The sequence below is a fragment of the Vulpes vulpes genome, chromosome 10 (genome assembly GCF_048418805.1).
Source record: "Vulpes vulpes isolate BD-2025 chromosome 10, VulVul3, whole genome shotgun sequence".
NCBI classification, from domain to species: Eukaryota; Metazoa; Chordata; class Mammalia; order Carnivora; family Canidae; genus Vulpes; species Vulpes vulpes.
The window spans coordinates 41,034,041-41,061,119 of NC_132789.1; the positions used below are offsets into that span (position 1 = coordinate 41,034,041).

Sequence of the window (27,079 nt, forward strand, 5' to 3'; positions counted from 1 at the left end):
GACGGCGGGGCCCGCTGCGGAGGCGCCGCTCGGTCCGCGCCGCTCGGCCCCGACGGCCGCTCGCCGCCGCCCCTGCCGCCCCGCGGGCCTCGGCGGAGCCTTTGCCGGCGCGGCGGCCGCACGCGCGTGGGCCCCGGGGGAGCGCTCGCCTGCCGCGGGGCGGCGGACCCGGCAGGTGCGGCGCGGGGGGCGCGCGGGGACAGCGCCGCGGCCGCCCGCCAGCCCCCCCCGCGGCGCCGGCCCCGCGCTCGCCCGCCGCCCGCCGTCGGGGCGGCCCCGGCTCCCGCCCGGCCGCGGGGCGGATGCGCGCCCGCTGAGGCCCGCCCGGCCCGCCATGGCCGCGCGCCCCGGGCCGCTGTGGCTCGTGGGCCTGGCGCTGTGCGCGCTGAGCGGCGGCGGCCCCGGCCCGCGCCCCCCGGCCGGCTGCCCGGCCCGCCGCCTGGGCCCGCGCGAGCGCCGCGACATGCAGCGCGAGATCCTGGCGGTGCTCGGGCTGCCCGGGCGGCCCCGGCCCCGCGCCCCGCCCGCCGCCGCCCGGCTGCCGGCGTCGGCGCCGCTCTTCATGCTGGGCCTGTACCGCGCCATGGCCCGCGACGACCACGAGGACGGCGGCCCCCCCGCGCGGCGCCCGGGCCGCGCCGACCTGGTCATGAGCTTCGTCAACGTGGGTGAGTGCGGCGGCCGGGCCCGGGCGGCGGGGCCGGGGCGGGGCAGGGCTGGGGCCTGGGGCCGTGGGCCCCGCGGCGGCGGCGGCGGCGGCGGAGCGGAGGCGCGACCGGGAGCGCTGCGGCGCGCGTCCACCTCCCGCAGCCGCGCAGCCGCCCGGGGTCGGAGTCCTCTCCTGCCGGCGGGCGGCGGGCCCCGCGGGGATGCGGCGCAGCGATAAGGCGGGGCCGGGCCGGGCCGGGGACGAAGGTGAGCGCGGGCCGCCCCGCCCCGTCCCGTCCGCGGAGGGAGCTGCCCGGGAGCCCAGACGCCGAGCCGCCGCCGGTGCCGGTGCCGGTGCCGGCCGAGCCCCAGCTCCTGGGGAGGGCGTGGCCGTCGGGGCCGCGGGCGGGAAGGGCGACTCCGAGCTCGGCCGTGCGGTCGCCTGGGCCCAGCCCCGCAGCCGGCTCGGCGCGCTGCCGTCCAGACCAGTGGCGGAGCGGCCGGCGGGCCCTCCCGCTGCCCGCTCGGAGCCCAGCCTGCGCTCCGCACAAGTTTTCTTCAAGTCCCGGGGCCGTTTGTGGTGAGAGGACTCCGACGTCTCTGGGTGACTACACACACGCTCTTGAACCTGAAGTCACCAGCGTCCCCTCTCCGCTCTGCACCTGTCCGCGGCCAGAGAGGCCAGGGCTCTGGGCCGGAGCCCACACCAGACTGGGTCTGGGGGTTCAGGGACCCCAGCTCGGGCTGAGGTGGGGACGGACCCTCGCCAAGGCCACCAGCATCCCTTCACCGGCAGCGTCGCGCCTAACCCTCCGCGCAACCTGGGAACAGACGTGGTGTCATGCCCGTCTCCCAGATGAGGATGAGGATGAGGACACAGGCTGAGAGAGGCGGCGTCCGCCCAGGACAGCGCAGCCTGGCGGTGGCCCAGTCAGGACAGGCCCGGGGTGTTGGCCCTACATCCAGCCCTCGAGGAGGTGACATTTCTACCGTCAGGAGGGCAGACTTGCGGGGTGGAGAGAGCTTCCAGGGAGGTTGAGGCAGAGAAACCCAGGGGATGGAGCAGCAGCAGGCTTTGTGGGGTCTTCAGCCATTTGCTTCCTCTACTAGGGCAGGCAGAGGGCTCGGCCAAGGGGACCTCTGTCCCCACAGCCCAGAGGGTGGCCGAGGGGGGAGTGAGCAGCAGGAGGTGGCTGCTAACCTCTGCTGAGAGCCAGGTGCCAGGCACAGGACTTGGGTCGGGGGTTCTGAACGCTGCCTTCCTGGTGAAGGGCAGGTGGGGGCTCAGGACAAAAGAGACCATGTGTGGAACTGAGGCTAGAGCCCTGTCCTCTGGACTAGCTGACCTGGGGCTCAGAACCAAGAGGGTTGTGGGTACTGTCATCCTGACACCATCCCTAAGGGAAACGTCCACTAGAGTGAGTCACCGCCCGGCCAGTGTCCTGCTTCCCAGCATCCCCTGGTGAAGGCGTGCACAGCCTCGGTGGGAGCTGTCGTTGTGAATCAAGCAGCACCCGGAGCTCACGCAGATCGGCCTCCTCTCCTGCCTCTGCTGGGTGGCCTCCAGCAAGTCCCTTGCCCTCTTAGAGCCCCAGATCCCTCCTTGTAAAATGGGGCTGCTTGAGATCAGTGTGTCGACAGGTTACCGAGTGATTGGTTGATGGATGGGAGGAGCAGAACATCAGCCCTGACACAGGTGCACCTGCGCCTGGTCCCTGCTGCCCCCCCCTCCCTCCCCGCTGCTGCCCAGCCTTGGGGGGATGTCCTGGGAATGTCCCAGGCATCTTATGTGCAACCGAAATGGGTTTTAAAAGCCAACCCAAAGGTGTCTCTACCTATTTTTAGAATACAAACTAGCGCTTGAAGTTCTGTAGCCGGAAAAGTCCACGTTCCATCCATGTGGTAACATGTAAGCTGTTGTACCAGCCCCTTTTCATGGGCTCCGAGAGGTAAAGTGGCCAGCCCAGGGCCACACAGCACGTCCATGACATCATCCGGGGCTGTGGATTCCAGATGCCGGCTTCTTCCCACGCCGTCTGTGCGTGTTTCATTAAGATCTAGGGCCTCTGACGCTGTGGGATTAACAAGCAGATCTTTGTTCCGGGGAGGCCCAGGCTGTGGGCGGGCCCAGCAGCTGTCAGAAGGGCCTTCTTTATTCTGATGTACTAATTGCACTAGTAGAACTCTTGCAGTTTGAGTGGTTTTACCTGGTAATTACCTAGGCTGTTGGGCTGGGATGGGGGGAGGGGTTAGACACCTGGCAGGATTCTTTCCTTGTTTGGAGGCCCAGGCCCCAGGCCCTTGAACCACCGAGCCTCATGGCAGAGTCACCGTGGTATTGGTGCCCACGCCCGGGCTCTCATACCTGAGCCTCCAGCTCCACCTCTCCTGTGGGCCTCATGTGGCTCCTGAGAAGCCAGACCTGGTGTCTGCCAGGCCCCTGAGCATCCACGGCAGCCTGTGGGACCCAGAGGCCAGGGACCTGTCACAAGCAGATGCTTTCGGAAGCCACGTCGTGGCTGATGGTGTCTCTCTAGGGAGGCCGGCGCTATGGTCAGAGCTGGGGCCCCTGGCGGCCTGTAAGTCAGTCTCAGACTGTACACCCTTGGCTCCCCTTGGTCAGGACACGGTCATGGGGGCGGATACCCACATGGAGCAGTCAGGGTCTGTCCTGGGTGTCCCCGTGCTCAGGGAGAGGAGAGCTCCGAGCTGGGAGGCAGCGCCCACGTTCTGGTATCCCCTGGGCCCATCACTGATTCCTTCCTGTCCCGAGTCACCTCCCTTCCTTCTCTGAGCCTCTGTTTTCTCGTCCGCCTCTGTTTTCTCGTCCAGTCCAGCGATGGTGCCGGAAAACTGGGGGCCTCCCATCGCTGACCCTGTGGCCCTGTTTTGGAGGCAGCTCCTCATGGCACCACCCTGTCCCCTGGGCAGGAGCGTGGGTCTGACTGGAGCATGGCCCAGCCCACGGGGAGGGAGGCATGAGGCAGGAAGGACCGACTCTGCAAGTCTCTCCTGGTCCTTCTGCACCTGAGGCAGAGGAGCAGCAGCTGCCGTGTTCTAGGTAGAGAAACTGAGGCACAGACAGCCCTCCAGGCAGAGGTCCAGCCAGAGATGCATGGAGCCGTCTTCACTGTTGTCCCAACCCTTCTCTGACCAGACTTACTCCTGAGCCTCAGGCGGCGAGGACGGGGGAGTTGACCTGAGGTGTTGGATTTGGGGGCGGCAGGCCTGAGTGGGAGCGAGGGACCTGGCCCAAGTCCTCCTCAGTCCTGTGACCTTGAAGGGGCAATGCTTGGTGTCCACGAGCCCCAGGGTCACTTTCTTTGGTTCTTTACCAAGGAATTATTTCATTTTTATGAATTCACTCAGCAGATAGTCCTGTGGCACCTGCTCCGTGCCAGGCACATTTCTAGTTCCTGGGATGTGACGGTGCACCTAACAAAGTCCCTGCCCTGGGGGAGCTGGCCTTCTGGGGGGAGCAGATAATAAATACATAAGCCACAAAGATGGTCATCAAGTGGTCTAGACAGTGACACTCCCCATCTGGAAACCAGGAGCAGATGGACAATGCGGGGGCAGACGGACCTGGGAGGGGGGTTCTAACCTGGACTCAGATTCTGCATCTTGGTGCCACCACCTGCTGCGCATGTGATCTGGGCTTTCCAGTCCACCTGTGGGAGCCTCAGTTCCTTCCTCTGTAACATGCAGGCCCTTGTCGTACCCACCCTGCAGGGCTGTTCAGGGACCACGTGAGATCGCACCTGTGAGGACCACATGCCCAGGGCCCTCAGGTCTGTCCCTTCATTTGCATCACAGTTTTGGTCACAATTTTGTTTTGAAAAGAGGAGAGTGAGAGGAGTTAGGTGATTTTCCCAAGGCCACCCAGCAGGTGATTGCTGTGTCCTCTACCCTTCTCCTCTAGAGAAGCTGCCTCTCCACCCAGGGGGAGGCCTGGCCCACCACTAGGTGTGTTAGTGTCGCCCAATTGGACTGGCTTGAATGTATGTTGTAAACTGAGTAGCTCATTTCAAAAATACCTTTCTTTTGGGATTTTATATAATTAATGGATATTCATTATAAAAAATTTATACCATTAGGCTCATTATAGAATTTCATTATAGAAAATCAGACCAGGGATCCCTGGGTGGCACAGTGGTTTGGCGCCTGCCTTTGGCCCAGGGCGTGATCCTGGAGACCCGGGATCGAATCCCACATCAGGCTCCCGGTGCATGGAGCCTGCTTCTCCCTCTGCCTGTGTCTCTGCTTCTCATTCTCTATGTCTATCATGAATAAATAAATAAAATCTTAAAAAAAAAAAAAAAAAGATTAGAAAATCAGACCATATGTTCAGAAACATGATATGAAAGCCCCTTGTAATCCTCTCTCCACTTCAGAGAAAACCAGCATTTCATTCCTTTGTTGTAGTCTCCTCAACCACCCCTGACATTATATCAATACAGAAACTAATATTTTATTTTTTAATAAAATGGGGCACAAATACATACCATCTTGCTACTTTATCTTTCATTTAACAGTAAATCCTTTGTCCATCTTAAAAGCTATTAATGCGACCGTATGCCCAAAGTGGCATCCCATATTAAAAATTAATTTAGCTTTATTGGTATGTAATTGACATATAAAATTATAAGATATCTAAAGCGTGCTGTGTGGTGACTTGATACACATGTGCATTGTTACAGGATTCTTCCCAGTTATTATTTACCACATCCATCACCTCACACATTTAATCATGCGCTATTGTTTTACCAGCTTTAGTCCTCATATTTTACATTAGGTCCTCAGACCTTATTTATTTGATAGCTGAAAGTTTGTACCCTTTTATCAGTCTCTTCCTATATCCCCCACCCCTCCTCCAGCCCCTGGCATCCACTTTTCTACTCTCTGTTTCTATGATTTTGACTTTTTAAAAAAAATTTTAAAGATTTCACTTAGCATGCAGTATTTGTCTTTCTCTGTCTGGCTTATTTTCACTTCGCATAATGCCCTCAAAGTGCAGCCTGTTGTCACAAATGACAGGACCTCCTTTTTTGCATGACTGAATATTCCATGATACGTGCATACTACATCTTTTTTTGTCTATCTGTTGATGAACACTTAGGTTGTTTCCATGTCCCGGCTGTTGTGAATAATGTGCAGTGAATATGGGAGTGCAGAGATCTCTTTGGGATCCTGTTTTCATTTCCTTTGCATAGATTCTCAGAAGTACACTTGCTGGGTCAGTTTTTCAAGGAACCTCCATAATGATTTCCACAGTGGCTGTAACCAAATTACATCCCGCCAGCAGTGCACGAGGGCTCCCTTTTCTCCACATCCTCACCAACACTTGTTATCACTTGTCTTCTTGATGACAGCCATTCCTTCTAACAGGTGTGAGGTATACCTTATTGTGGTTTTGATTTTCATTTCTCTGATGATGAGTGATGGTGAGCACCTTTTCATGTGTCTGTTGGCCATTTGTATGTCGTCTTTGGAAAATGTTTAGTTCCCCTGCCCATTAAAAAAAAAATTTTTTTTTGCTGTTGTATGAATTTTTTTTAAGATTTTATTTATTTATTCATGATATACAGAGAGAGAGAGAGAGAGGCAGAGACACAGGCAGAGGGAGAAGCAGGCCCCACGCTGGGAGCCCGATGTGGGACTCGATCCCGGGACCCCAGGATCATGCTCTGGGCCAAAGGCAGGCGCTAAACCGCCGAGCCACCCAGGGATCCCCATGTATGAATTTTTTTAAAAAAAGACTTTACTTATTCATGAGAGAAAAAGAGAGGCAACGGGAGAAGCAGGCTCCCTGTGGGGGTCCCAATGTGAACCTCGGTCCTGGGACCCCAGAATCACACCCTGAGTCAAAGGCAGATGCTCAACTGCTGAGCCACCCAGGCATCCCTAGGGCCATGTCTTATCCCTCTTTAATCCCTGGGGAATCATGAACAACCTGAGAACAGGGACCAGATCTTCTGACTCCTCATGGCACTCACCCCAGCCCCTGCGTGGCAGGTGCGCAGGGCAGACCACAGAGTGACCACATCACTCACAGGATGAGCCAGATGGACCAGGCAAGGTTAAGGGAGGAGGAACACGGCAGGAGGCAGGGGCTGAGAGCAGGGGCAGGAGCCTGGGCCTGGTTGGGTGGGCCATAGCAGGGCCGCCCTCCCTGTCTTTGTGGAGGCCGACCATGGGTGCAGCATCTCCCTGGGCACTTCCCTGGGACCTCCAGTCCTCCCAGGGTCCTGCCTGGAGGAAGGTGGCTTCAGCAGGCATTCTGGGAGGGGGTGGGCATTGACAGGAGAACCTCATTGACAGGTGACCCCCCCATCCCAGTATCGACCCTTGGAGGGAATCTAGGGCCACTTGTTTTACATCATCTTTAAATCTGAGAGAATGTGCCCGCCCCTGCCCACTGAGGGGGGTCCCTCTAGCAGTGAGGCCCAAGGCAAGGAGGTACACCCAGTCCACCTCCTCATGGGAACCCATTCCCCAAGGGAGAGAGGGCTGTGTCACTGTGACCACATCTTTCTGGAAAACTCCCACAGTTCGGTCCTCTCCCTGGGTTTGCACCAGGTAATCATATCCTTGCTCAGTCTCCTTGGATCTATTTCTGGCCTTGAGAGACTTGATGTGGCCGAGTGTGCGGGTGTTCCCTTTTAATTTGGGGTCTAAAGCCATCTGAGGCCTGGACGGCAATCACGCGTGTGGAGCCATTTATGGAATGGCTCTTGAGAAAGTCAGTAATGAAAAGTGACTAAAAATACGTTAGAAATGCAGCCCTGGCCTCCTCTGGGCAGCACTGAGATTTGTGGGTGGGAGGAAGCAGACCTGGTTCAGATGCAGACCTGGTGGGTGATCAGTTCTGCAGCTCGTCCACGGGCCTGCACCAGCCATGGAGGCCTGGGGGTTGATCCAGGTTGAAGGGGGCCCCTCAGCCCTGTCACTCGCAGGATGAACCAGACGGACCCGCGCCTCTGCCTCTGGGAGCCTGGGGAGCCTGCCCTCCGCCTCGGCAGCCCGGCTGGGCCGGGAATGGGGGCCGGTCCCACAGCAAAGTGGAAACACGGGTGGCTTCTGATGGAGACACACCGTAGCATGGAAGCCATTCCCAGGCCAGCAGGCTGCCCCGTGTCCCGGAGAACGCGGCAGACTCGTCCCCCTCTGGGCCCCCAGGGCACAAGGAGCTCGGGAAGGTCCACTGAGAGCCTCCTGTCTCCGGCCCACGTTGTACGGTCCTGCCCTCAGTTGCTCACCATCCAGAGGGGAACATGAACCAGAGATGGGGACCCCCGGGCCAGGAGAAAGGGAGAGGCCAGCAGGTTAATCAGTGTGGGGTCAGAGGAGGACAAGGGGCCTTGAAAGTGGCCTCAGAGGAGGGGAGCCTTCAGACCCAGCAGGATGGGGGCACTCAGGAGACGTGCTTTTGGGGAGGGCCTTGAGGTGGGGGAGGGCAGCATTTGCATCCAGGAGGCCCAGGGGGCCATGAGGTTGGGCCAGGCCAGCTCAGGGGGGGCCTGGAGCCAGAGCTTGGGCTACTCCCGGGGGGCCCTATGGGGCTGGGGAAGGGTTTGAGGGCAGACAGGTCAGAAGATTCTGTTCTCTGAACAGCCACTTGGGGTGGCTTACTTTTGGTCAGAAACAAGACAGATTTAGGTCTTCTGAGTGACTCTGAATTTTGTCCAGGGCACAAATATAGCCACAGCTTTTGTTGGTATAGGACTGGTGGACTTAGGGTGTGGCATCTGGAGTTGTAGCCTCAGACGCGGTAGGTCGGATGTGGATGGCGGTCACGGAGGGTGGAGGCCACCACCTCCCCACAGCAGGCCCTTCCCGAACGTGGGATCTGGAGGTTGGTTTATCAGAGACCAAGGAGAAGGCCGAGAGTCCTATTAGCACACTTTGGTGATTCATAATTGTTTCTGGTTCCGGAAGCCGCATTACAGTGATTCAGAAAGTAAATTCATTTGCTGCTTCTCCAGACAGAAGCTGGTTCAGTGTTTGATCATTCTGGGCAGCTTTTATAATTATGTAGAAAATAAACATTTAGCAGTGCCTGTTGTCTAGCCTGATGAATACTTTGTGTGTGGCCCTTCATATTCTGCCCATTTATCTTTGGGAATGGACATTCATATGTAATTTTGCCGGGGTCCTTACTGCAAAAGGATATTGCCAAATTCCTCTCCAACTCATTCCTCCCAGCGATGTGGTAGGATATTTATGTCTGCTCTCACCTATTTCTCAAAGGCCATTCTGAGCACCCTCCGCAGTACCCTCTCCCCTTCCTCATTATTTTTGAGCCCATAACCCTCTATATTCCACTCACAATGTAAACAGCATCATCTGTCTTCCTTGTTTTTTTTTTTTGCTGGTGGTGTTTCTGTTGTGTCTCCCCCCATTAAGACCATAAACCCCATCAGTGCAGAGACCTGACTTACTGTATTTCCAGTGCTCAGAACAGTCTCAGATGGAGGCGCCTGTGGGGCTCAGTCAGTTAAGCCTTTGCTTTAGGCTCGGGTCTAGATCCCAGGGCATGGGATCGAGTCCTGCACCGGGCTCCTTGCTCAGCAGGGAACTTGCTTCTCCCTCTGCCTGCTGCTCCCTCTGCTTCTGCTCTTTTTCTCTGTCAAATAAATAAAATCTTTAAAATAAAAAAGAACAGTCTCACATAGAGTAAGAACTTAATAAATTTGTTTATAAATTGAACCTGAAAAACTAATGAAAATTAAATGAGCAGATTAGGACATTTATTTAGAAAAAGATCATTCCAGATCTCCCCTTCCTCTCCTCCCCATGGCTTTGAAATTTCTGGCATGGCCTCCTGAGGGTGTCCTATCTTGCCACAAAGTAGGGAGATTGCAGTCCAGCTCCCTCAGAACTCCTGTTGAATGGCTGCTCCTCCCAGCGTTGCGTGGCTGTTCACCAAGCCCTTCCATGGCCTTGTGAGGAAAGCTGGGTGGTTCATGGAGGAGATGAGGCCATGAGGGGACATAGTACCTGGTTGGTGCAGGGTCTGGCCTGACCACTGCCAGAGTCCCCGGTAGTGCCCTGAGCTGCCCCTTTGGCTAAAACAGGGTTGGCCTGCACAGATAACAAGGGGGCATAGAGGTACCCGGAAACACTTTCCCAGAAAACTAGCTTTTGGAAAACCTGTCTCCTAACTCAGAGCAACAGCCACTGAAAAGGGGGCGAATCTGTAGGTTACCTCTTTCCATCCTCCCAACTGACTGTCAGATAAAGGAGCTTTCTTTACCTGGTTCCACACTGCATAAATATCACTAATTTCTGATGAAAAATAAGACTTTCCTGAGACTGTCCCTCCTCCCAGTGCTCGTCTGGGACAGCCAGGGTGGCAGTCTCCTGGCTGAACTGCTGGCCGGTTCATCAGTTTCACAAACCCACAGGGTGGAAGCTTGGAACTGGGTGCACCAGGCTCCCTTGACCCAGCGCACGTGGGCCCCCGGGTCAGCCAGGGAGGGAGGCCGCAGAGCGCGGTCCCCCTGTGGAGCTGGCAGGCTCAGGGTCTTTCTCTCAGTCCCCAGATCCAGCAGGATGTCCGCGTTGGGCCTGCAGACCAAGCTTCCCCGGGGCCCAGGGACCCGCCTGTCAGCCCCCAGCCCGGGGAGCAGGTCCCTGCTGGCTGCTCTGGGAGGAGTCGGGAGGCCGCCCCCCAGCCACCCTCCTTCACTCTCTGTGCCACACCCTGTCACGGCCTATGGCCTCCACCTGTGTCGTCCTGCACATCCGGGAGCCTCACACAGCCAGGTGACAGAGGTGCTCCGTGTGGACCCTGAGTCCACAAAATGTCACCAAAGCTCTGCAAGTGTGGGCGTGAGTGTGTCTGTAGGGAGGAGGGGACACGTGTGTCCATATTCGTGGCACACGTCCTCGGTGAGGGTCCAGAGCCCTGCCCTCCACACTCTCTGCCCGCGTGGGAGGACCCGGATACCACCTTGGGTCAACTGCCCCTGGGCAGCCTGGCTCCCAGGTGGGCACGTGCTGTGCGCCCCCCACCCTGTCAGAGGCTGGACATCCCGTTCCTTCTGCTCCCGGGGCCGGGAGCCCATCTCCTCCTGTCATCGTGTGTGTCACTGGCCCGCCCCCCTGCCCAGCTGCCTGCCTGTCCATCCCTGGACCTGGTCCCCACCGCGAGGCCAGGAAGTGCTCCCACATCCGCCTCCACCACCAGCCTGGTGACTTGTGGTCACTGAGCCCAGTAGCCAGAGAGACAGTTTTTAAAAAGACTCACAGACATGTAATTAAAATCTCAGCGTCGGGGTTGGGGAAGGTGCTAGGCGGCTCCCGCCCCTGCTTTCCGGAAACACAGATTTGTGGCCTTTGAAAGTGGCAGGAGGCTAAAGTAAGACGCTGCTAAATATACCGTCCTGGGCATTTCCGGGCAGCGGGGACATGTGGGCTTCAGTCGCCCACCCCCCCAGCCTCCTGTCCAGACACGCCAGGCCGGCCACCGGGCCCGCCTCGGCCCCCTCCAGCCTGTGCCTCACCTTCCCCTCCTCATCTGTCTTCCACTCCCCGCCTCCCAACCCACGTCACACCCCTGCTGCCCAGAACCCTGAACCCCAGTGGCCAGAGGCACAGCCCGGGCCCCTAGGGCTCGGAGCCAGAGCACAGCCAGGCTCACCGCCCAGCCCCACCACTGATCTGCGGGCGCCCCTGCACCCACACCTGCGCCCACCAGGTGCCCTCTGCCTGGAATACCATCCCACCACCTGTTCCACCTGACAAGACTCTGTCCCGTCCTTCAAGGCCAGGGCAGGTGGCAGCTCCCCTGGGAAGCCTGCTCAGATCCCACCATGTCATGGCACCGTCCAGCCTCCCCAGGACCTGACCAGGTGTCCCCAGGGGCGGTCGCTCGTCCCTCACTCGTCCTTGCTCCTGCCAAGTCTCCCCCTGGCCCTCCTTCCTCCTCCGCATTCTCCCCAGGCAGGACCTCCATCCTTTGGCCCTTTGCTGTGTCTCCAGGCTGTTGTTTGCCCTGCCTGTGCCGTCTGTGCCTCAGCCCTGTGTGCAGGCTGGCCTTTCCTTCTGCGGTGTCCTCCTCCCGGGACGCTGTGGCCCATGTGCCATCACCCCACGGGGCCCAGCCCCAGTGTCAGCTGCAAATGCTCCCCTCCCCAGGCTCCCATGTGCACACACTGGCCTCAGAAATGCACTCGGTTCTGTGCCTGCTCCTCTTCCCTGAGGAGGGATGTGGCCTCTGTTCACCCTGGGGTCCCAGAGCCAGCGGGGATGGGGCAGGGCCGGCTGGGTTTGGGGTTGGGGGCCAGAGGCGGAGGCTGCTCTTGCGGCACCACTGTGTGCGAGGCCCTGTGCGGAGCCTTCTCAGCCCCAGGAGGCGGGGCCTGGGAGCAGGCCCCTCTGCAGAGGAGGAGGGAGCCGTCCCCACCCAGGCCGCCAGGCCCCCAGCGCCCTCCCGGCTCTGCCCAGAACACAGGTGACCCGCAGCCCCGCTCTGTCTTACAGTGGAGCGTGACCGCACCCTGGGCCACCAGGAGCCCCACTGGAAGGAGTTCCACTTTGACCTGACCCAGATCCCGGAGGGGGAGGCGGTCACGGCCGCTGAGTTCCGGATTTACAAGCTGGCCAGCACCCACCTGCTCAACAGGACTCTGCACATCAGCACGTTCGAGGTGGTCAGGGAGCAGTCCAACAGGTGCCTACCCTGCACCCGCCTCCCGATGAGCCTCTGTGGGTGTGTCTGGCCTGGCCGTGGAGGGGACGTTCCCCAGAGGACGGATGAGAGCTTCCCAGGGGACACACCCTCAGAGACAGAAGGGCAAGTGGCCGGAGGCCTCACGTCACCGCGGGGAGAGGCCCAGCATTGTCCTGCTGCAAATCCCTCCCCTGCTGTCCTGGCTGTGGGACCGTGGGCGGTTTCACTGAGCTCCCGAGCCTCAGTTTCCACGTCCCTACTGGGCACAGCAACACCTTCCCACGGTAGATACGGTGAGATGAGGCAGGCGAGGGGCCCAGCCCGAGCCACGCGGGGTAGGTGCCCCACGAGTGGGCCCCCAAGGTGGGGGCTGGAAACACAAGGGCAGCTGTGCCGGCCCTCAGTTAATTGTTTTTTCGTGTCCACAGGGAGTCTGACTTGTTCTTTTTGGATCTTCAGACGCTCCAAGCTGGGGACGAGGGCTGGCTGGTGTTGGACGTGACAGCAGCCAGTGGCCGCTGGTTGTTGGGCCGGAGCAAGGACCTGGGGCTCCGCCTCTATGTGGAAATGGAAGATGGTAAGGCTCAGGCCCGGCAGCAGACCTCCTCCTGGGGGCTCCTCCGAAGCTGCTGGCGGGAGGTGGCTGCGGCCCCCCACCCCCCCCCCCCGCATCTGGCCCCAGAGGCCTGGCCCTTCTCAGTCCGGTGGCTGGGTGATAATCTCCTACCCCCTCTGGGGCCTTAGCAGGGCACAGAGGGTGAGGTTCCCATTGTGGGAGGCCCCCACCACCACGGTCTCCCTCCTCTCCTTTTGCAGAACCATTTGAGTTGCTAAGAGAGAGTCCATGTTGTCCCTGCCAGGAGCGGTGTGAGCAGTGGGGAGTGTCCATAGTGGCAGGGCCTCAGGGAAGGGATCACACCCTCAGACTCGGATCAGAGGGGCCTGGCTTTAAGTCCCAGCGCTGTAGCGCTCTCCCCCCGTGACCTCGGCAGGATGCTTCCCTGCCCAGTCTGTTTCCTCCTCTGTAGAACGAGGTTTCACGCCTGCGCTCATTCCCCAGGTAGCCAGGGAGAGCCTCCTTCGTGGGCAGCAGTGCAGAGGGAGAGGCCGAAGGCGGGTGCAGGATGGGTGTTTCTGGGCCACACACGGGGCTGCTGTGGCTGGAGCGGGCGGGTCAGGGTGAGGTGGGACAGGAGACTGACCGCTGGCAGGGCACGCTGAGTGCGGGTGACGCGGGGCCCGGTGTTGGAGCCTTGACAGCTCGCTGTATTCCATAGCAGCGGAGGATGACAGGATCTGATTCCGGTTTTTAGAAAAGAGGCCTCTGAGACAGCCCCTCGAGGAGGGGTCCCTCCACCCCAGTAGGACTCCGCTTAGTGACTCGCTTTCCCGAAGTCCAGGAGGGCCGGGGCGGGGGGGGAAGTAGAGGATAAAGCTGACCGCACAACCCCAGCAGGTGATCAACACTCACAGGAATGTCACGTCCATCCTGTGTCCCCTTGACATGATGGCATGAGAAGGGCCCTCATCTCCTGGTCTTCCTCCCAAACTCAGAACCCCCTCTCACTGTGAGAGAGACGTCAGACAAACCCAAGTTGCGGGACACGCTACAGAACGTCTGACAAGTACTTCGCAACGTGTCGAGGTCATCACATACAGAGACGGTCTGAGATACTGTAACAGCCCACGGGGCCTGAGCAGTGGTAACAAGTGGATGGGACCCTGGAGGAGAAGAGGACATTGAGGAAGACGGATGAGGTCCGAACCCATCATGTTTAGCGCAGCATCAGACAGCAACATCGGTTCATTAGTCGTGACAAATGCACCGTGCTGACAAATGCCAACATTTCCCGGGGAAACTGGCCCTGGGCACCTGGGACTCTGCAGGGTCTTCGCAGTTTCTCTGTAAACGTCAGCTGTTGTAGAACAAGACCTTGACCACATGTATGCGACAGGCCCCGTCCCCGACATCAGCAGGGGGAGTAGTCTATGCGGGACAAGAGCCAAGTCAGAGGCCCTGAGCCACACGTGTGCGGCAGGAGCAGACGGGCTTGTTGGCAGCGGCAGAAATGGAGAAAAGCGGGTGGAGGAGGAATCGGGGAAAGTGTGGATCCAGCCAGGGGCCATTTTAATCGAATCTTTTTTCTCCTGCCTGAGTAACAGTAGAGGAGGGGCGGGCTTGAGGGAGCAAACCAATAGTGCTCTTTGGGTGATGTTATTGAGAGCCCTGGGGAACGTCAGATGGACCGTCATCTAGGACGGGTGAGTGCTGGAGGCACCCGTGTGGGAAGCACTGACGTCTACGTGGGTTGAGAGCCATGGGCCTGGAGCAGGTCCTGGGAAGGGGATGGCCATGGAGAAGGAAGGAGACTGCCCAGAGCCCTGGGGCCTCTCACATGGAGAGAGCTGCCCAGGAGGGACCACGTGATGCGTCTCCCATCCCGCAGGGTGGTGGGCTGAAGAGGGCGGTCTTCCCACCAACCCCCAGACCCAGGGTCTGTCTGCCCCTCAGTGACCTGGTCGAGGCCTCCACAGGCACCACTCCCTCCCTGTGGGGCTGCAGGGTCCAGGGTCTGGGTCCCGCATGCCTGGAAGCACGTGGCTTCCGGAGCCCTCTGAGCATGAGGGGCTGGGACATGGGGGGAACCTGGTCCTGTGTCACTGCCCTGCCTGCCCTCCCTGCTCCGTGATGGGTGCTGGCGGTCTGTCCCTGACCTGGACCCGAGCCCGGAGGTGGAGCCCACGATGGCAGCCTTCTGGAGGCCCGTGGTGGCCCTGGGGTGCTGTGTCCCCGCCGGCCGCTTAGGGCCTGTGCTGGCCAAGACCAAGGGCGCCGTGTGCAGCCTGGTCACTAGCATGATTCTCCTACACGGATCCCACGGAGCTGGTGAGAGACACGACGCACAGGGCCAGGACCATGGTCGGCGGCTTAGGGCTCTGTGGGATTCCAGAACCTGGCAAGGCGCTGCTCAAGATGCGGGTCAGGGACTTGCGTGTGGTCAGCAGCGACATGAGGTGGACGACTTCGGGCCGGGCCTCTTACTGGGACTGAGCGGATCACCCGCAGCATCTGCTGCTACGTGGGGGAGAACTCACTGTGCCAGAGCCAGTCCCTGTCGGGCGAGCGGGAGCTGGAGCTGCCAGCCCAGGGCTCCCTGGCCGAGCGCATCCGTGCGGGGGTGGCGGGTGCTGGGGTGCCCGCGTTCTACACGGCCTCCGGGACTGTGGTGCAGGAGGAGGCCCCCCACATCAGGTACGCGCCCTTCGGCAGCATCTCGATCACGAGCCAGCCCCGAGAGGTGAGGGAGTGTCACGGGAGCCACTGTCCTCTGCAGCGAGCCATCGCGGCCGGTTCTGCGGGCAGAAGGGTGGAAGGCCAACCCCGCAGGAAACATCATCTTCGGAAGAAGTGCCAGGAATTCCAACGTGTCCATGTGCAAAGCTGCAGAAACCTCAGTGGTGGAGGTGGAAGAAATCGTGGGTATGGGGACGTTTGCCCCAGAAGCCATCCACATTCCTAACGTTTATGTGGACCCAGAACACGGGGCGGGCGGGGGGGGGGGGGGAATATGAGAAAGGCAGTGAGCGGTGAAGCTGCAAACGGAGGAGGGTGAAGAGGCCGAGTCTGTCGGTGACCCCCAGGCCTGAATCCCACACGGGCAGCTCCGGAATTTGAGAAGGTGCACACGCCGGTTTGGGCGTAGGAATCCCCCTCTGGCCAGCAGCTGCGTCAGCCTGGCTCGGACTGTCCTCTGCACGGGGACGGTCCTGGGCTTGGGTCCGTCTCCATTCAAAGATGAGGTGGGTGCAGATCCTGTCGCTGTGGGCAAGCGGACAGTCCATGTTGTCCCCGGGGGCTGTTTTTCTCCAGCGATGACTGGTTTGCCATGATTCGAGGGGACACGTCCACCTCAGTGTCCCAGGAGCCACGTGGGATTCCTGGTGACTGGACGATACCCGGAAAGAAGGTGAGAGACAAGGGGGTGCCGTGGATTTGGTGTCCAGGCTCAGGACCGGAGTGTTGGCCCCGTGGACCACTGCACCAAGGACAGCAAACCCCAACTCTGGGACAGGTGCACCTGCCACCGCCCGGGATGCGCCGTGTGGACCGGCTCACCGCCGGGAGGGCCGGGTGCGACGTGCACTGGACGTCCTGATGCTGATCGAGCTCTGGAACGGCCTGACGGTGGACGAGGCAGCGGGCGGCCCCCCACGTGTCACCACCTCGGACCCTCGCAGCACTGGCAGCCTCGCCCAGGAAGGAAGCCCTGCTCACAGAGGACGCGTCTCGTCTGAGCCCGTTGGGGTTTCACCCAGAGGAGGTGAGCACAGCTGTGGGGCCAGGCGGCCCGACCGGTTATCCCGGCGTCTCAGACTTGCTACCGCCGCCCAGACTCTTCTCTCACGAGGGCTGTGGCTTCAGTTAAAAACAAGAGGAGAGCGCAGCCGTTTGTCCTGTATGTTCTGTGGGTCCTGAGGAGGACTTGCTCGTCCCGGGGCCCCCGGGGGCCTTCCTCCCTGTGATACTCCATGAAGTTCCCTGCAGCTCGGAGGAGCCCGCAGCAAGGCTTTCTGGGAAGGTCCTTCCCTGGCGACTGGGCCCCGAGATGTGGGGGGTGATGAGGAAGGAGCCACCACCCCCGTGCCCAGGGCCCCACTTCACCAGCACCGTGAAAAATCCACAAGCGTCAATGTGCGTCATGAGCAGGGTGTGCTGTTGGCGTGAGCTCGTCTTCCCGCGGCCCCTCTGACTGTTCCTCTGGGGCCTTTCATCTCGCTGCCAAATTCTGTTTCCCGGTAGGTAGCCTCCCTTCTTCCTCCCTGCTCGTTCTCCTCACGGCTAAATAGATGTTTCTGGAAGGACAGCGAGGCTGTGGAGCTGGGCCGGAGCCCTGGGGGTGCAGGGACAGGGCGGGGAGCAAGGTGCCTCCGTGGATGAACAGTCCAGCCTGTGCTGTCAGAGGCGGCGGCCTGTGGTAGGAGGGCTTCTAGAAGCAACCCTAGGCCCCTTCCGGGAGTCCTCATGTCCAGTCACAGGCTTCCTGTGTCACCCCGGGCACTCAGACCCCTGTGTCTGTCCTGGAGCACTACACCTGCTGGTGTCGCTGCTCCCTTAGAACCAGGAGAGGCTGTGGAACAAAGTGAGTTCATCTGCAGGCGTGTGTGCGTGCAAATGTGTGTGCGTGATGATGAGACCACAGCCTGGCGTGGAGCGCGGCACCCTCCCTCACGTCGCTGTGAGGTGCACACAGCCCTCAGGAGCATGTGGGCCAGGCCTGGGGAGTCTTGCGGGTGAAGGAAGGCCTGTGAACGGCCTCCCTGGGGCCTCACCCTGAGGGAAGGCAGCCCCTGGAATGGAGGGGGGCCCTGCGCCCTGATGGGGCCGCCTGGGGGCGGGATGGATGGTGGGGCACCATCTGGGGCGTCGGGGAGGGTACCTGACGGTTGTCCAGCCGCCCCGTGGGGCAGGCCGGGCTTCCCGGGCGCAGCCGGCTAGAGGAGAGTAGGGCGCCGGAAGGGAAGAGGAGGGATGAGCCCCTCGTCCCCCCAGGACGGAGAAACCTAAGCAGAGGGACAGAAGCGGACCTGGGCCAGGGCTGGGACTGTCCAGCTTTCAGCCCGGCGCCCTGAAGGTCCCTCAGCGAGGCCCCCAGGTCACACCCCCCCACCCCGCAGGCTGAGGTGGGCCGGAGGGTGCGGAAGGGCCTGCGCCCAGAGCAGGGGCCGCGATCCGGCAGGATTCGTCCCGAGTGGAGCCTCTAACGGGTCCAGCGCACCTGTTTGTGGCGGTGAGGTCAGAGGTCAGTGTCCGGGTTGACTGGTTGTTGGAGCATCTTGGCCCGAGGACACGGCCCGAAGCTCGGCCGTCTAGGGGCTCCCGTCGCCAGCAGAGCAGGACCGCGGTGGGGCGGGCGATGCCCTTGTCCTGCGCTGTGTCACGGCGAGTCGCGGGAGGGCCGCCGATGGAACAACGTGTGTGCTTGTGCGTGTGCACGTCTGCGTACTGTGTGCTCAACGCGTGTGTTTCTCTGCATACGTGGGGGGGGGGTCAGGGTGGCCACCCCGAGGTGACGTGTCCCCGGAATGGAGCCGTTGGCTCTGCGTTACACGAAACATAAAATGGACTTAGTGTTCAGCTCCTGTCGTTTAACGAAATTCCTCAGGAAGAGAAAATGAAGGGGCCTGTGGCCACTCGTCTTTATCGCGAAAGCCACCACGTACCCCACGTGCCTGGAGTGGAGCTAATATCCAAATATTATGTATATTTTCTCAAAGGAGTTTTATAGGCTTGAAATGCTCGGAGTGGAGACATCTTAATTGCAGTGACCATGGTTGGGTGAAAAAGTTGGAAAAAATAGAGACTATTACGGTGACTGTTGTGTAAAGCTTTGATTGACACGATAACATTCCAGAAAAATGAAAATGCCGAGTTGGAGTGGGGAGAGATTTCCGAGTGGTATTTTCCCTCTGAGGCCACTTTGCATTGCTGTTGTGTCACTTTGACAATTAAAAACCCAGGAGGCGAGTGGCCCAGTCGGTGGAGCGGCCAACTCTTGGGTTTGGCTCAACTCGTGATCTCAGGGTCCTGGGCCCGCTTCCCGCACGGCCCTGCGCCAGTGGGGAGTCTGCTTGAGAGGCTCCCTCCGTCTCCGCCTGCCCCTCCCCCCGCAAATAAATAAAAGATCTTTAAGAAGTCAGGAGGACATTTGGAAAGACAAGGGGCCCAGGGAGTCTTGCTGGTGGAGGGGACGTTCCCAGGGTCGTGTTTCTCACGGCATCCTCGTCTCTAAGCAGCTACGGGATCAAGTCCCATTTTCCCGGGTGTCCCTCTTCTTAGCCCGAGGCCCCCGTGTCCCTGCCCACAGCCTTTCCTCTCTTGTGACCCACAGACCTGGGGTTAACCCTGTAAGTGAGTAAGGACTGGGTTCAGACCGACGTGGGCTGGACCCTGGCCCTGGGCCTCTGGCCAGATGTCTCTGCCCCGCTGCCCTGTGTCCCGCCTGTGGGCCTCAGGGGACACTCAGCGCCCTGCTCTTGGCCGTGCCAGGCAGAGCAAGCCGTGGCTCCCACCTGGCGGCCGCCCCAGTCCCCTGGGTTATAGATCCATCGATCCCCCGAAAGCCTCGGGGCCCTCGGACGGAGGTGGGACCCGGGGTGCTGTGCGCCCCTGGCAGCCTGGCTCTGAGGCGTCCTGGGAAGCACGTGGTCCAGGGACCGTGGAGAGGCCTGAGGTCACCAGTGGGAGGAGCTCGAACGTGTAGAGGGTTCACCGGTGTCACAAACAGCGACCCTGTGGTGGCGAGGCCCCTCCCCCCCCCGTGCCCCTGGGACCGTGTCCCTCCAGGTGGGGACACCGTGCAGGCCGTGGTGGAGGGTCCCCGCCGTCCCCGTGCACCCCCACCCCGAGTGACTGCCTTTCTCCTCTCTCCGTCCCAGGGCACAGCGTGGATCCTGGCCTGGCCGGTCTGCTGGGGCGACGGGCGCCGCGCTCCAAGCAGCCTTTCCTGGTCACTTTTTTCAGGGCGAGCCCCGGTCCCGTCCGCACCCCTCGGGCAGCGAGGCCCCTGAAGAGGAGGCCGCCAAAGAAAAGCAACGAGCTGCCGCACCCGAACCGCCTCCCAGGGATCTTCGGTGAGGTCCGGGGCGGGCCTGGGCCTGGGCCGGGCCGAGGACGGCGGCGGGGACCGAACCCTCGGGGCCTCAGCGGCTTCGAGCCTGTGGTCACCCTCCATCACTTGTCTGACACCTGCTTACCTCGTGGGCCCCGAGGACCGGCCACCATCCTCTGTCCCCGCCTCCCAGGGGCGCCTTCTCTGCCCTCCCCTGGCACCAGGGCTTTTTCCAGAAGTCTCCCTTAGCTTCAGGTGCCCCTTCCTCCAGGCACTGGTGGCTGTCAGGTCACCCCTGGGTCCCCCGAGGATCCACAGTTGTTTGTGTCCCACCAGGCTGAGCCGCTCAGGATCAGGGATGGGCCTGCTCTGCCCCTGCCCTCCTGCCCCCTTCCCTCCACGGGGGGTCACCCTTTGGCCTCCGGGAGCCCCTCCATCTGGTGGAATGGGTGTGGCGGGAGAGGTGTGGTGAGGTCAGGAGGGGTCTCTGCAGAAAAGGAGGAGCCACCTGTGGCCCAGGGTCCCCTGGCTGTTCACGGGAGCATCGCGGGGCCGCAGTTGGAAGTCAGGGGAGGCTCTGAGCAAGTGCAGGGTTGCCCTGCAGCGATCGGGAGCCACCTGGAGCCGGCGAAGGCTCTCGAGCTGGGTCATGGCACCAGCACTGCTGCAGGATGGGCTTCAGGACACCAGGGCATTAGTTTCACTTCATTCGTTTATTCAACAAATGTGCCCGGTAGGGTGTCCCCGCCCTGGGAGCTCCCTGTGGTGGCTGCCTGGAGCAGGAACCCCAGAAAAGCCCCTGCTTCTGTCCCTGCAGATGACGTTCACGGCGCCGATGGCCGGCAGGTGTGCCGGCGGCACGAGCTCTACGTCAGCTTCCAGGACCTGGGCTGGCTGGTAAGTTCCGATTCGCCTCCTTTGCTTAAATGACCGTCCCCACCCGAAGATCCTAAGTGTGTCCCCGGGGGGAGGTCCCATTACGGTGACTTTAATTTTCTTGTGCGTTAGGTTCTGATGTGTTTTCTGAAGGGAGAATGTCTTAGTGTGAGGAGGTGCTTTGGGGTAAAACCGGGGAAACGGGGACAGTCTGAATCCTCAGCCATGACACGTCAGCTCTGCAACAGGGAAACAGAGGCTGGGGCTGCAGCTGCAGGAGGCGTGGGCATGGGGGGGACAGAGCTGTGCCCGCCCCCTGCCGGGCCTGCTGGGGGAGCCTCCTGGGGGAGCCTGCCTGGAGGGAGCCGAGAGTCGGCAGCCTGGCCTGGGGCTGCGGGAGGGGAAGGGGCGGCCCCGAATCATGCCGCACGGGGTGCTAGATTCGGGGCTCAGGAGGGGGCATCCGCCGGGACTCACCCTCTCCCATTACCCGCCAGGATTGGGTCATCGCCCCCCAGGGCTACTCAGCCTATTACTGTGAGGGCGAGTGCTCCTTCCCGCTGGACTCGTGCATGAACGCCACCAACCACGCCATCCTGCAGTCCCTGGTCAGTACCGCGTCCGTCCTGCCCGGACCCACGGGGCGGGGGCTCGCAGCGCCGGGTGGGTGGCAGCCCCGGGTGTCGGGGAGGCTCTGTGCACAGGAGCTTCCCTGCGTGCACGAGCAGTTCCGGGCTCACGCCTGTCCAGGAGCCAGTGCCCGGGTGGCCGAGCTGTGTGTGCACCTGCACCCGCACACACCCAACCTACCCTGACTGCTGGCGCGCCCCCACCTCTGTGCGCTACACACGCGACTTACACGACCTGCTCGCTTGTGGTCAGACGCACGGCACACACAGCAGACATGTGTCCCGCCTGGGTCCCTGTGTGCTCTGAGCACACGCACCACCGTGTCGCCGGCGTGCTCAGTCTCCTGTGGCACAGACGTACACGGAGTGAGCGACGGGCGTGTGCATTGGGCCTCCCGCCGCATGTGTACGGGGCCGGGTGACGGGTGCCCCGCTGAGCTGCTGGGCCTCGGCCCCCTTCTGTTACCTCCCCGTCGGCTCTTTGTCCTGCTCCTTTGGCGCTTGGTGTTTCCCACAGGTGCTGTGGCTCCCGTGCTGGGGGCGGGGGCAGCCTCAGTGCTGGAAGATCGCCCCTGGCAGGGGCGTTGTCGCTGCCGCTTGTCGCTAAGGGTTTTCCTACCGCTTTGCAGTGTAGCTTGGAATCTGGGATTGTCAGACTTCCAGTTTCGTTTTTCTCTTTCGCGATGCTTTGGCTCCTAGGGGGGTTTTGTGGTTCCATATAAATTCTGGGATTGTTCTAGTTCTGTCACAAGTGCTCCGGGTGTAATGATAGGGATTGAGTTAAGGCCGTGTGTACCCTGGGAGGCGCGGGGGCTCTAACAGTGCTGCTTCTCTCAGCCACTGAGCCTGGGGATCTGCCCGTTTGTGTCATCTCCACTTTCTTTCATGATTGTTTTATAGTTTTCGGAGTATTGGTCTTTCACCTCCTCGGTTAAGCTTAGTCTTTGGTGTTTTATTATTTTTGGTGCAAGTGTAAATGGGTGTAAACTGGTGTAAACTGTAAAAGAAACTCTTTGTTTTCTTATTTTCTCTTTCTGCTGCTTCTATTTAGTGTATACAAATCCCACATTTCTGTATATTGATTTTGTAGCCTGTGACATTACTGGGTTCATTTATCAATTCTAGCAGGTTTTTTGGTGGCGTCTCTAACGTTTTCTACATATGGTATCATGTTATCTGCAAACAGTGAAAATTTTTCTTCTTTCTCACTGATCTGGTTGCCTTTGTTTCCCTTTTTCTTGTCTGATTGCTGTGGTTATGACTTCCGGTGTTACGTCGAATAAAAGTGGCGCAGGGGCATCCTTCCCTTGTTCCTGACCTTACGAAAATCTCTGGTTTTCAGCATTGAGTATGATGTTCACTCTGGGTTTTTCATATACGGCTTTTATTTTTGAGGTATGTTAAACCTACTTTCCTGAGTTTTTCTTTTTTTTTTTTTTTTTCCATGAATGGATGTTGTACTTTGTCAAATGTGTTTTCTGCAACCTTTGAAACGGTTATATGGTTTTAGTTCTTTCTCTTATTCATGTATCAGATTGACTTATTTGTAAATATTGAACAACCATTGCATCCCAGGAATAAATCGACTTGATCATCGTGAATAATTTTTTAATGTATTGTTGGATTCCGTTTGCTAGTATTTCGTTGAGGACTTTGCATGTGTATTCATCAGCAATGTTGGCCTCAGTTCTCTTTACTTGTAGTGTCTTTAGTTATGGTATCGGTGCAATGCTGGCCTTGTAGAATGAATTGGGAAGTTTTCCTTCCACTCTTGTTTTAGGAACAGTTTGAGAATAGGTGTAACTCCTTTTTTTAATGTTTGGTAGAATTCGCCTGTGAAGCCACCCGGGCCTGGACTTTGTTTCTTGGGAGCTTTTGATACTGATACCATTTCTTTGCTGGTAATTGATCTGTTCAAATTTTCTTTCTTCCCTCTTCTAGTTTTGGTAGATTATGTTTCTAGGAATGTATTCATTTCTTGTTGCCCAGTTTGCTGCCGTATAATTTTCATAATACTCTTCTATTATAATCTTTTATATTTCTGCAGTGCTATTTCTCCTCTTCACTTCTGATTTTGAGTCCTCTCTCTCTTGCTCTTTTTTTTTTGAGCCTGACTAAATGTTCATCAATTTTATTGATCTTTTCAAAGAACTAGTTCCTGGTTTCCTGATTTCATCGATGCGATCTATTATTGGTTTTGCTTGTTTTTTTTTTTTTAATTTTTATTTATTTATGATAGTCACACACAGAGAGAGAGAGAGAGGCAGAGACACAGGCAGAGGGAGAAGCAGGCTCCATGCACCGGAAGCGCGACGTGGGATTCGATCCTGGGTCTCCAGGATCGCGCCCTGGGCCAAGGGCAGGCACCAAACCGCTGCGCCACCCAGGAATCCCGGTTTTGTTTTTTAAGTAATCTCTGCACCCAAAATGGAGTTCAAACTCATGACCCCAGGATCCAGAGTCCCATGTTCCACCAACTGAGCCATCCAGGTGCCTTGGTCTCTTTTTATATTTTTTGTTTCTGTTTCATTTATTTCTGTTCTCATCTTTATTATTTCTGTCCTCCTGCTGATTTTGTTCTTTTTCTAGCTCCTTTAGCTGTGAGATAAGGTTATTTCAGATTTTTTTGCTTTTTGAGGTAGGCCTGTGTTGCTATAAAATTCCTTCTTAGGACAGCTTTTGCTGCATCCCAAGGATTTGGGACAATTGTGCTTTCATTTTCATTAGTTTTTTTTTCCATATATTTTTAAATTTTACTCTTTGATTTCTTGGTTGACCTATTCATTTTTTGACAGTATGTTATTTAACCTCCATGTATTCGTGCTCTTTCCAGACTCTTTCTTGTGTTGGGTTTCTAGTTCTGTAATATTATGGTTAGAAAAGATGCATGGTATGACTTTAATCTTTTGTAATTTATTGAGACTAGTTTTGTGGACTCATATGTGATCTGTTCTGGAAGGTGTTCCATAGGCACTTGTAAAGTGTATATTCTTTTTTTTTTTTTAACGATTTTATTCATTATTCATGAGAGATACACAGGGAGAGGCAGAGACACAGGCAGAGGGAGAAGCAGGCTCCATGCAGGGAGCCCGATGTGGGCCTCAATCCTGGGACTCCAGGATCATGCTCTGGGCCGAAGTCAGGTGCCAAACCACTGAGCCACCCAGGGATCCCATAAAGTGTATGTTCTTAAGATGGAATGTTCTGAATATATGTTAAAATCATCTGGTCAAATGTGTCATTCAAAGACACCGTTTTCTTGTTGATTTTGTTTAGATGATCTATCTGTTGATGTAACGAGGGTGTTAAAGTCCCCTGTTATTACTGTATTACTGTCAGTTTACTGCGTGTTTGTTGTTACTGTTTTATGTATATGAGTGCTCCCATATTGGGTGTATAAATATTTACAATTGTTACAGCTTCTTGTTGGATTGTTCCCTTTATGATTATATAGTGTCATTCTCTGTCTCTTATAGTCTTTAACGTCTGTTTTGTCCCATGTCCTGGCTTCATTATCGTGTCTGTCTGCACGATAAATGCTTCTCCACCCTTTCACCTTCAGTCTGCAGGTGTCTCACCATCTGAAATGGGTGTTTTACGTAGGCAGCGTATAGATGGGTCTTTTTTTGTTTTGTATCCGTTCTATTACCCAGTGTTTTTGATTGGGGCATTTAGTCCGTTTACATTCAAAGTAATTATTGATAGGGATGTACATGTTGCCATTTTGTTTTATTTGCCATTCCATTGTGGTTGTTTTTGTATGTCTTCTGTTCCTTTCCTCTCTTGCTCTCTACTCTCATGTCTGGTGCAGACTTTTTTTAGTAATATATGTGGTTACCTTGCCCTTTCATTTTTGCACACCTATTCCTGGCTTTTGATTTGTGGTTACCGTTGGGTTTGTACATAACATTTTCTGCTTAGAGCAGTCTATATTAAGTTGATGGTTGTTTCATATGAACCCATTCTTTACTCCTCTCCCCCCACCTCATCATTTAGGTATATGGTGTCGTGCTTTACATCCTTTTATTTTGTGAGTCCTTTGGCTGAGTTTTATAAACATACTTATTTTTACTGCTGTTGTGCTTCCTAGTTTTCTTAATCTTACTTATGATCTTTTCTTTCCACTAGAAAAATCTCCTTTAACACTTCTCGTAGGGCTGATTAGTGGTCATGAATTCCTTTAACTTTTGTTTTCTGGGAAGCACTTTATCTGTCCTTCTGTTCTGAGTGGTAGCCTTGTTGGACAGAGTTGTCCTGGCTACAGCTTTTTTCCTTTCAGCACTTTGAATATATCATACCACTCCCTTCTGGCCTGCAGTGTTTCTGCTGAAAACTCAGCTGATTGCCTTCTAGGGTTCCCCTGTATGCGCTGTTGGGTGTTTTTTTGTTGTTGTTGTTTTAAATCCCCTCTTGGTGCTTTAAACATTCTCTGTAGCACTCCTTTTTGCCATTTTGATTACTGTGTGTCTTGGAGCAGATCTCCTTGGGTTGATCTGGTTCCAGGATCTACCTCTTGAATCTGGATTTCTGTTTCCTTCCTCCTATTTCTTCAGCTGTTATTTCCTCAAATAAATATTCTGCCCCCTTTTCCCTCTCTTTTCGTTCTGGGATCCCTGTGATGCGGATGTTAAATGCTTCATGGTGTTGCTGAGTTCCTTAAATTTATTCTCATTCTGTGTAATTTTCCCCTCTCTCATCTGGTGACCTTGATTACTTTCCTTTTTTTTTTTTTTAAGATTTTATTTATTTATTTATTTATTTATTTATTTATTTATTTATTTATTTATGAGAGACACAGAGAGAACAGCAGAGACATAGGCAGAGGGAGAAGCAGGCTCCCTACAGGGAGCCTGATGTGGGATTTGATCCTGGACCCCGAGATAATGACCTGAGCCAAAGGCAGATGCTCAATCACTGAGCCACCCAGGTGCCCCCCTGATTACTTTCCATTACTCTGTCTTCCAGGTCACTGATTTGTTCTCTGATTCCTCTAGCCTACTCTTTATCATGTGTGTGTGTTAAGATTTATTTATTTGACAGAGAGATGAAGAGCATGAAGGGGACAGAGGGAGAGAATCTCCAGCAGACTGCACACCAAGCAGGAGTCCGATGCAGGACTCGATCCCATGACTCACCTGAGCCAAAACCAAGAATCAGACACTTAAGCCCCTGAGCTACCCAGGCGCCCCTCCAGTGTGTTTTAAATCGCATTTATGGTGTTCCTCATCTCTGACTGGTCGTTTTTTATCTCATTAATGGTCTCACCGACGTCCTCCACTCTTTTCACGTACTGTATCATTGTGGTCATTCCTTTGAAATCTCTAGCAGGTATATTGCTGACATTTCTCTTAGGTGTCTTGCTGTGATTGTGTCTCGTTCTTTCATCTGGAATGTACTGTCTCCTGATTCTAACTCTCCATGTCTGTTTCTGTGTGTGAGGAAGGTCAGCTACGTCTCCGGCTCTTAAAGGCAGCGGCCTCCTGAAGCCGAGGTCCTGTAGTGCCCTGCAGCGGTGCCCCGTTCACCGGAACCGGTCTTCAGGGGCGTCTCTTCTGTGTGCGTGTAGTCGTCCTTCCCTCTCCCCTGGGCAGGAGTCCCAAGGAGCCGCCGGCCCTGGTGGGGCTGCTTGCTGCTGCTGG

General features: G+C 57.1%; 2 protein-coding genes across 3 annotated transcripts in view; both read left to right on the forward strand.

The window, feature by feature from the left end:
• The first annotated feature begins 241 nt into the window (after window positions 1-241).
• The window catches only part of BMP8B (bone morphogenetic protein 8b), a 32,838-nt gene continuing 6,000 nt past the window's right edge, over window positions 242-27,079 (forward strand). Inside the window, exons 1-6 of one of the 2 annotated variants that reach the window (XM_072723732.1) lie at window positions 242-668; window positions 12,136-12,325; window positions 12,754-12,902; window positions 19,763-19,957; window positions 20,753-20,832; window positions 21,309-22,012. In XM_072723732.1, the coding sequence (XP_072579833.1) occupies window positions 335-668; window positions 12,136-12,325; window positions 12,754-12,902; window positions 19,763-19,957; window positions 20,753-20,832; window positions 21,309-21,626 (1,266 nt within the window). In that variant the 5' untranslated portion in view covers window positions 242-334 and the 3' untranslated portion in view covers window positions 21,627-22,012. Of the gene's footprint in view, window positions 669-12,135; window positions 12,326-12,753; window positions 12,903-19,762; window positions 19,958-20,752; window positions 20,833-21,308; window positions 22,013-27,079 lie in introns of those variants that run through there. The other variant, XM_072723733.1, reaches the window with a different exon arrangement.
• OXCT2 (3-oxoacid CoA-transferase 2) lies at window positions 15,186-15,898 on the forward strand (the record flags this gene model as incomplete). Its single annotated transcript, XM_072725242.1, is given in 4 exon segments — window positions 15,186-15,336; window positions 15,339-15,368; window positions 15,371-15,683; window positions 15,685-15,898. Coding segments are annotated over 4 exon segments (708 nt in total), but the record flags the coding sequence as incomplete, so codon positions are not given.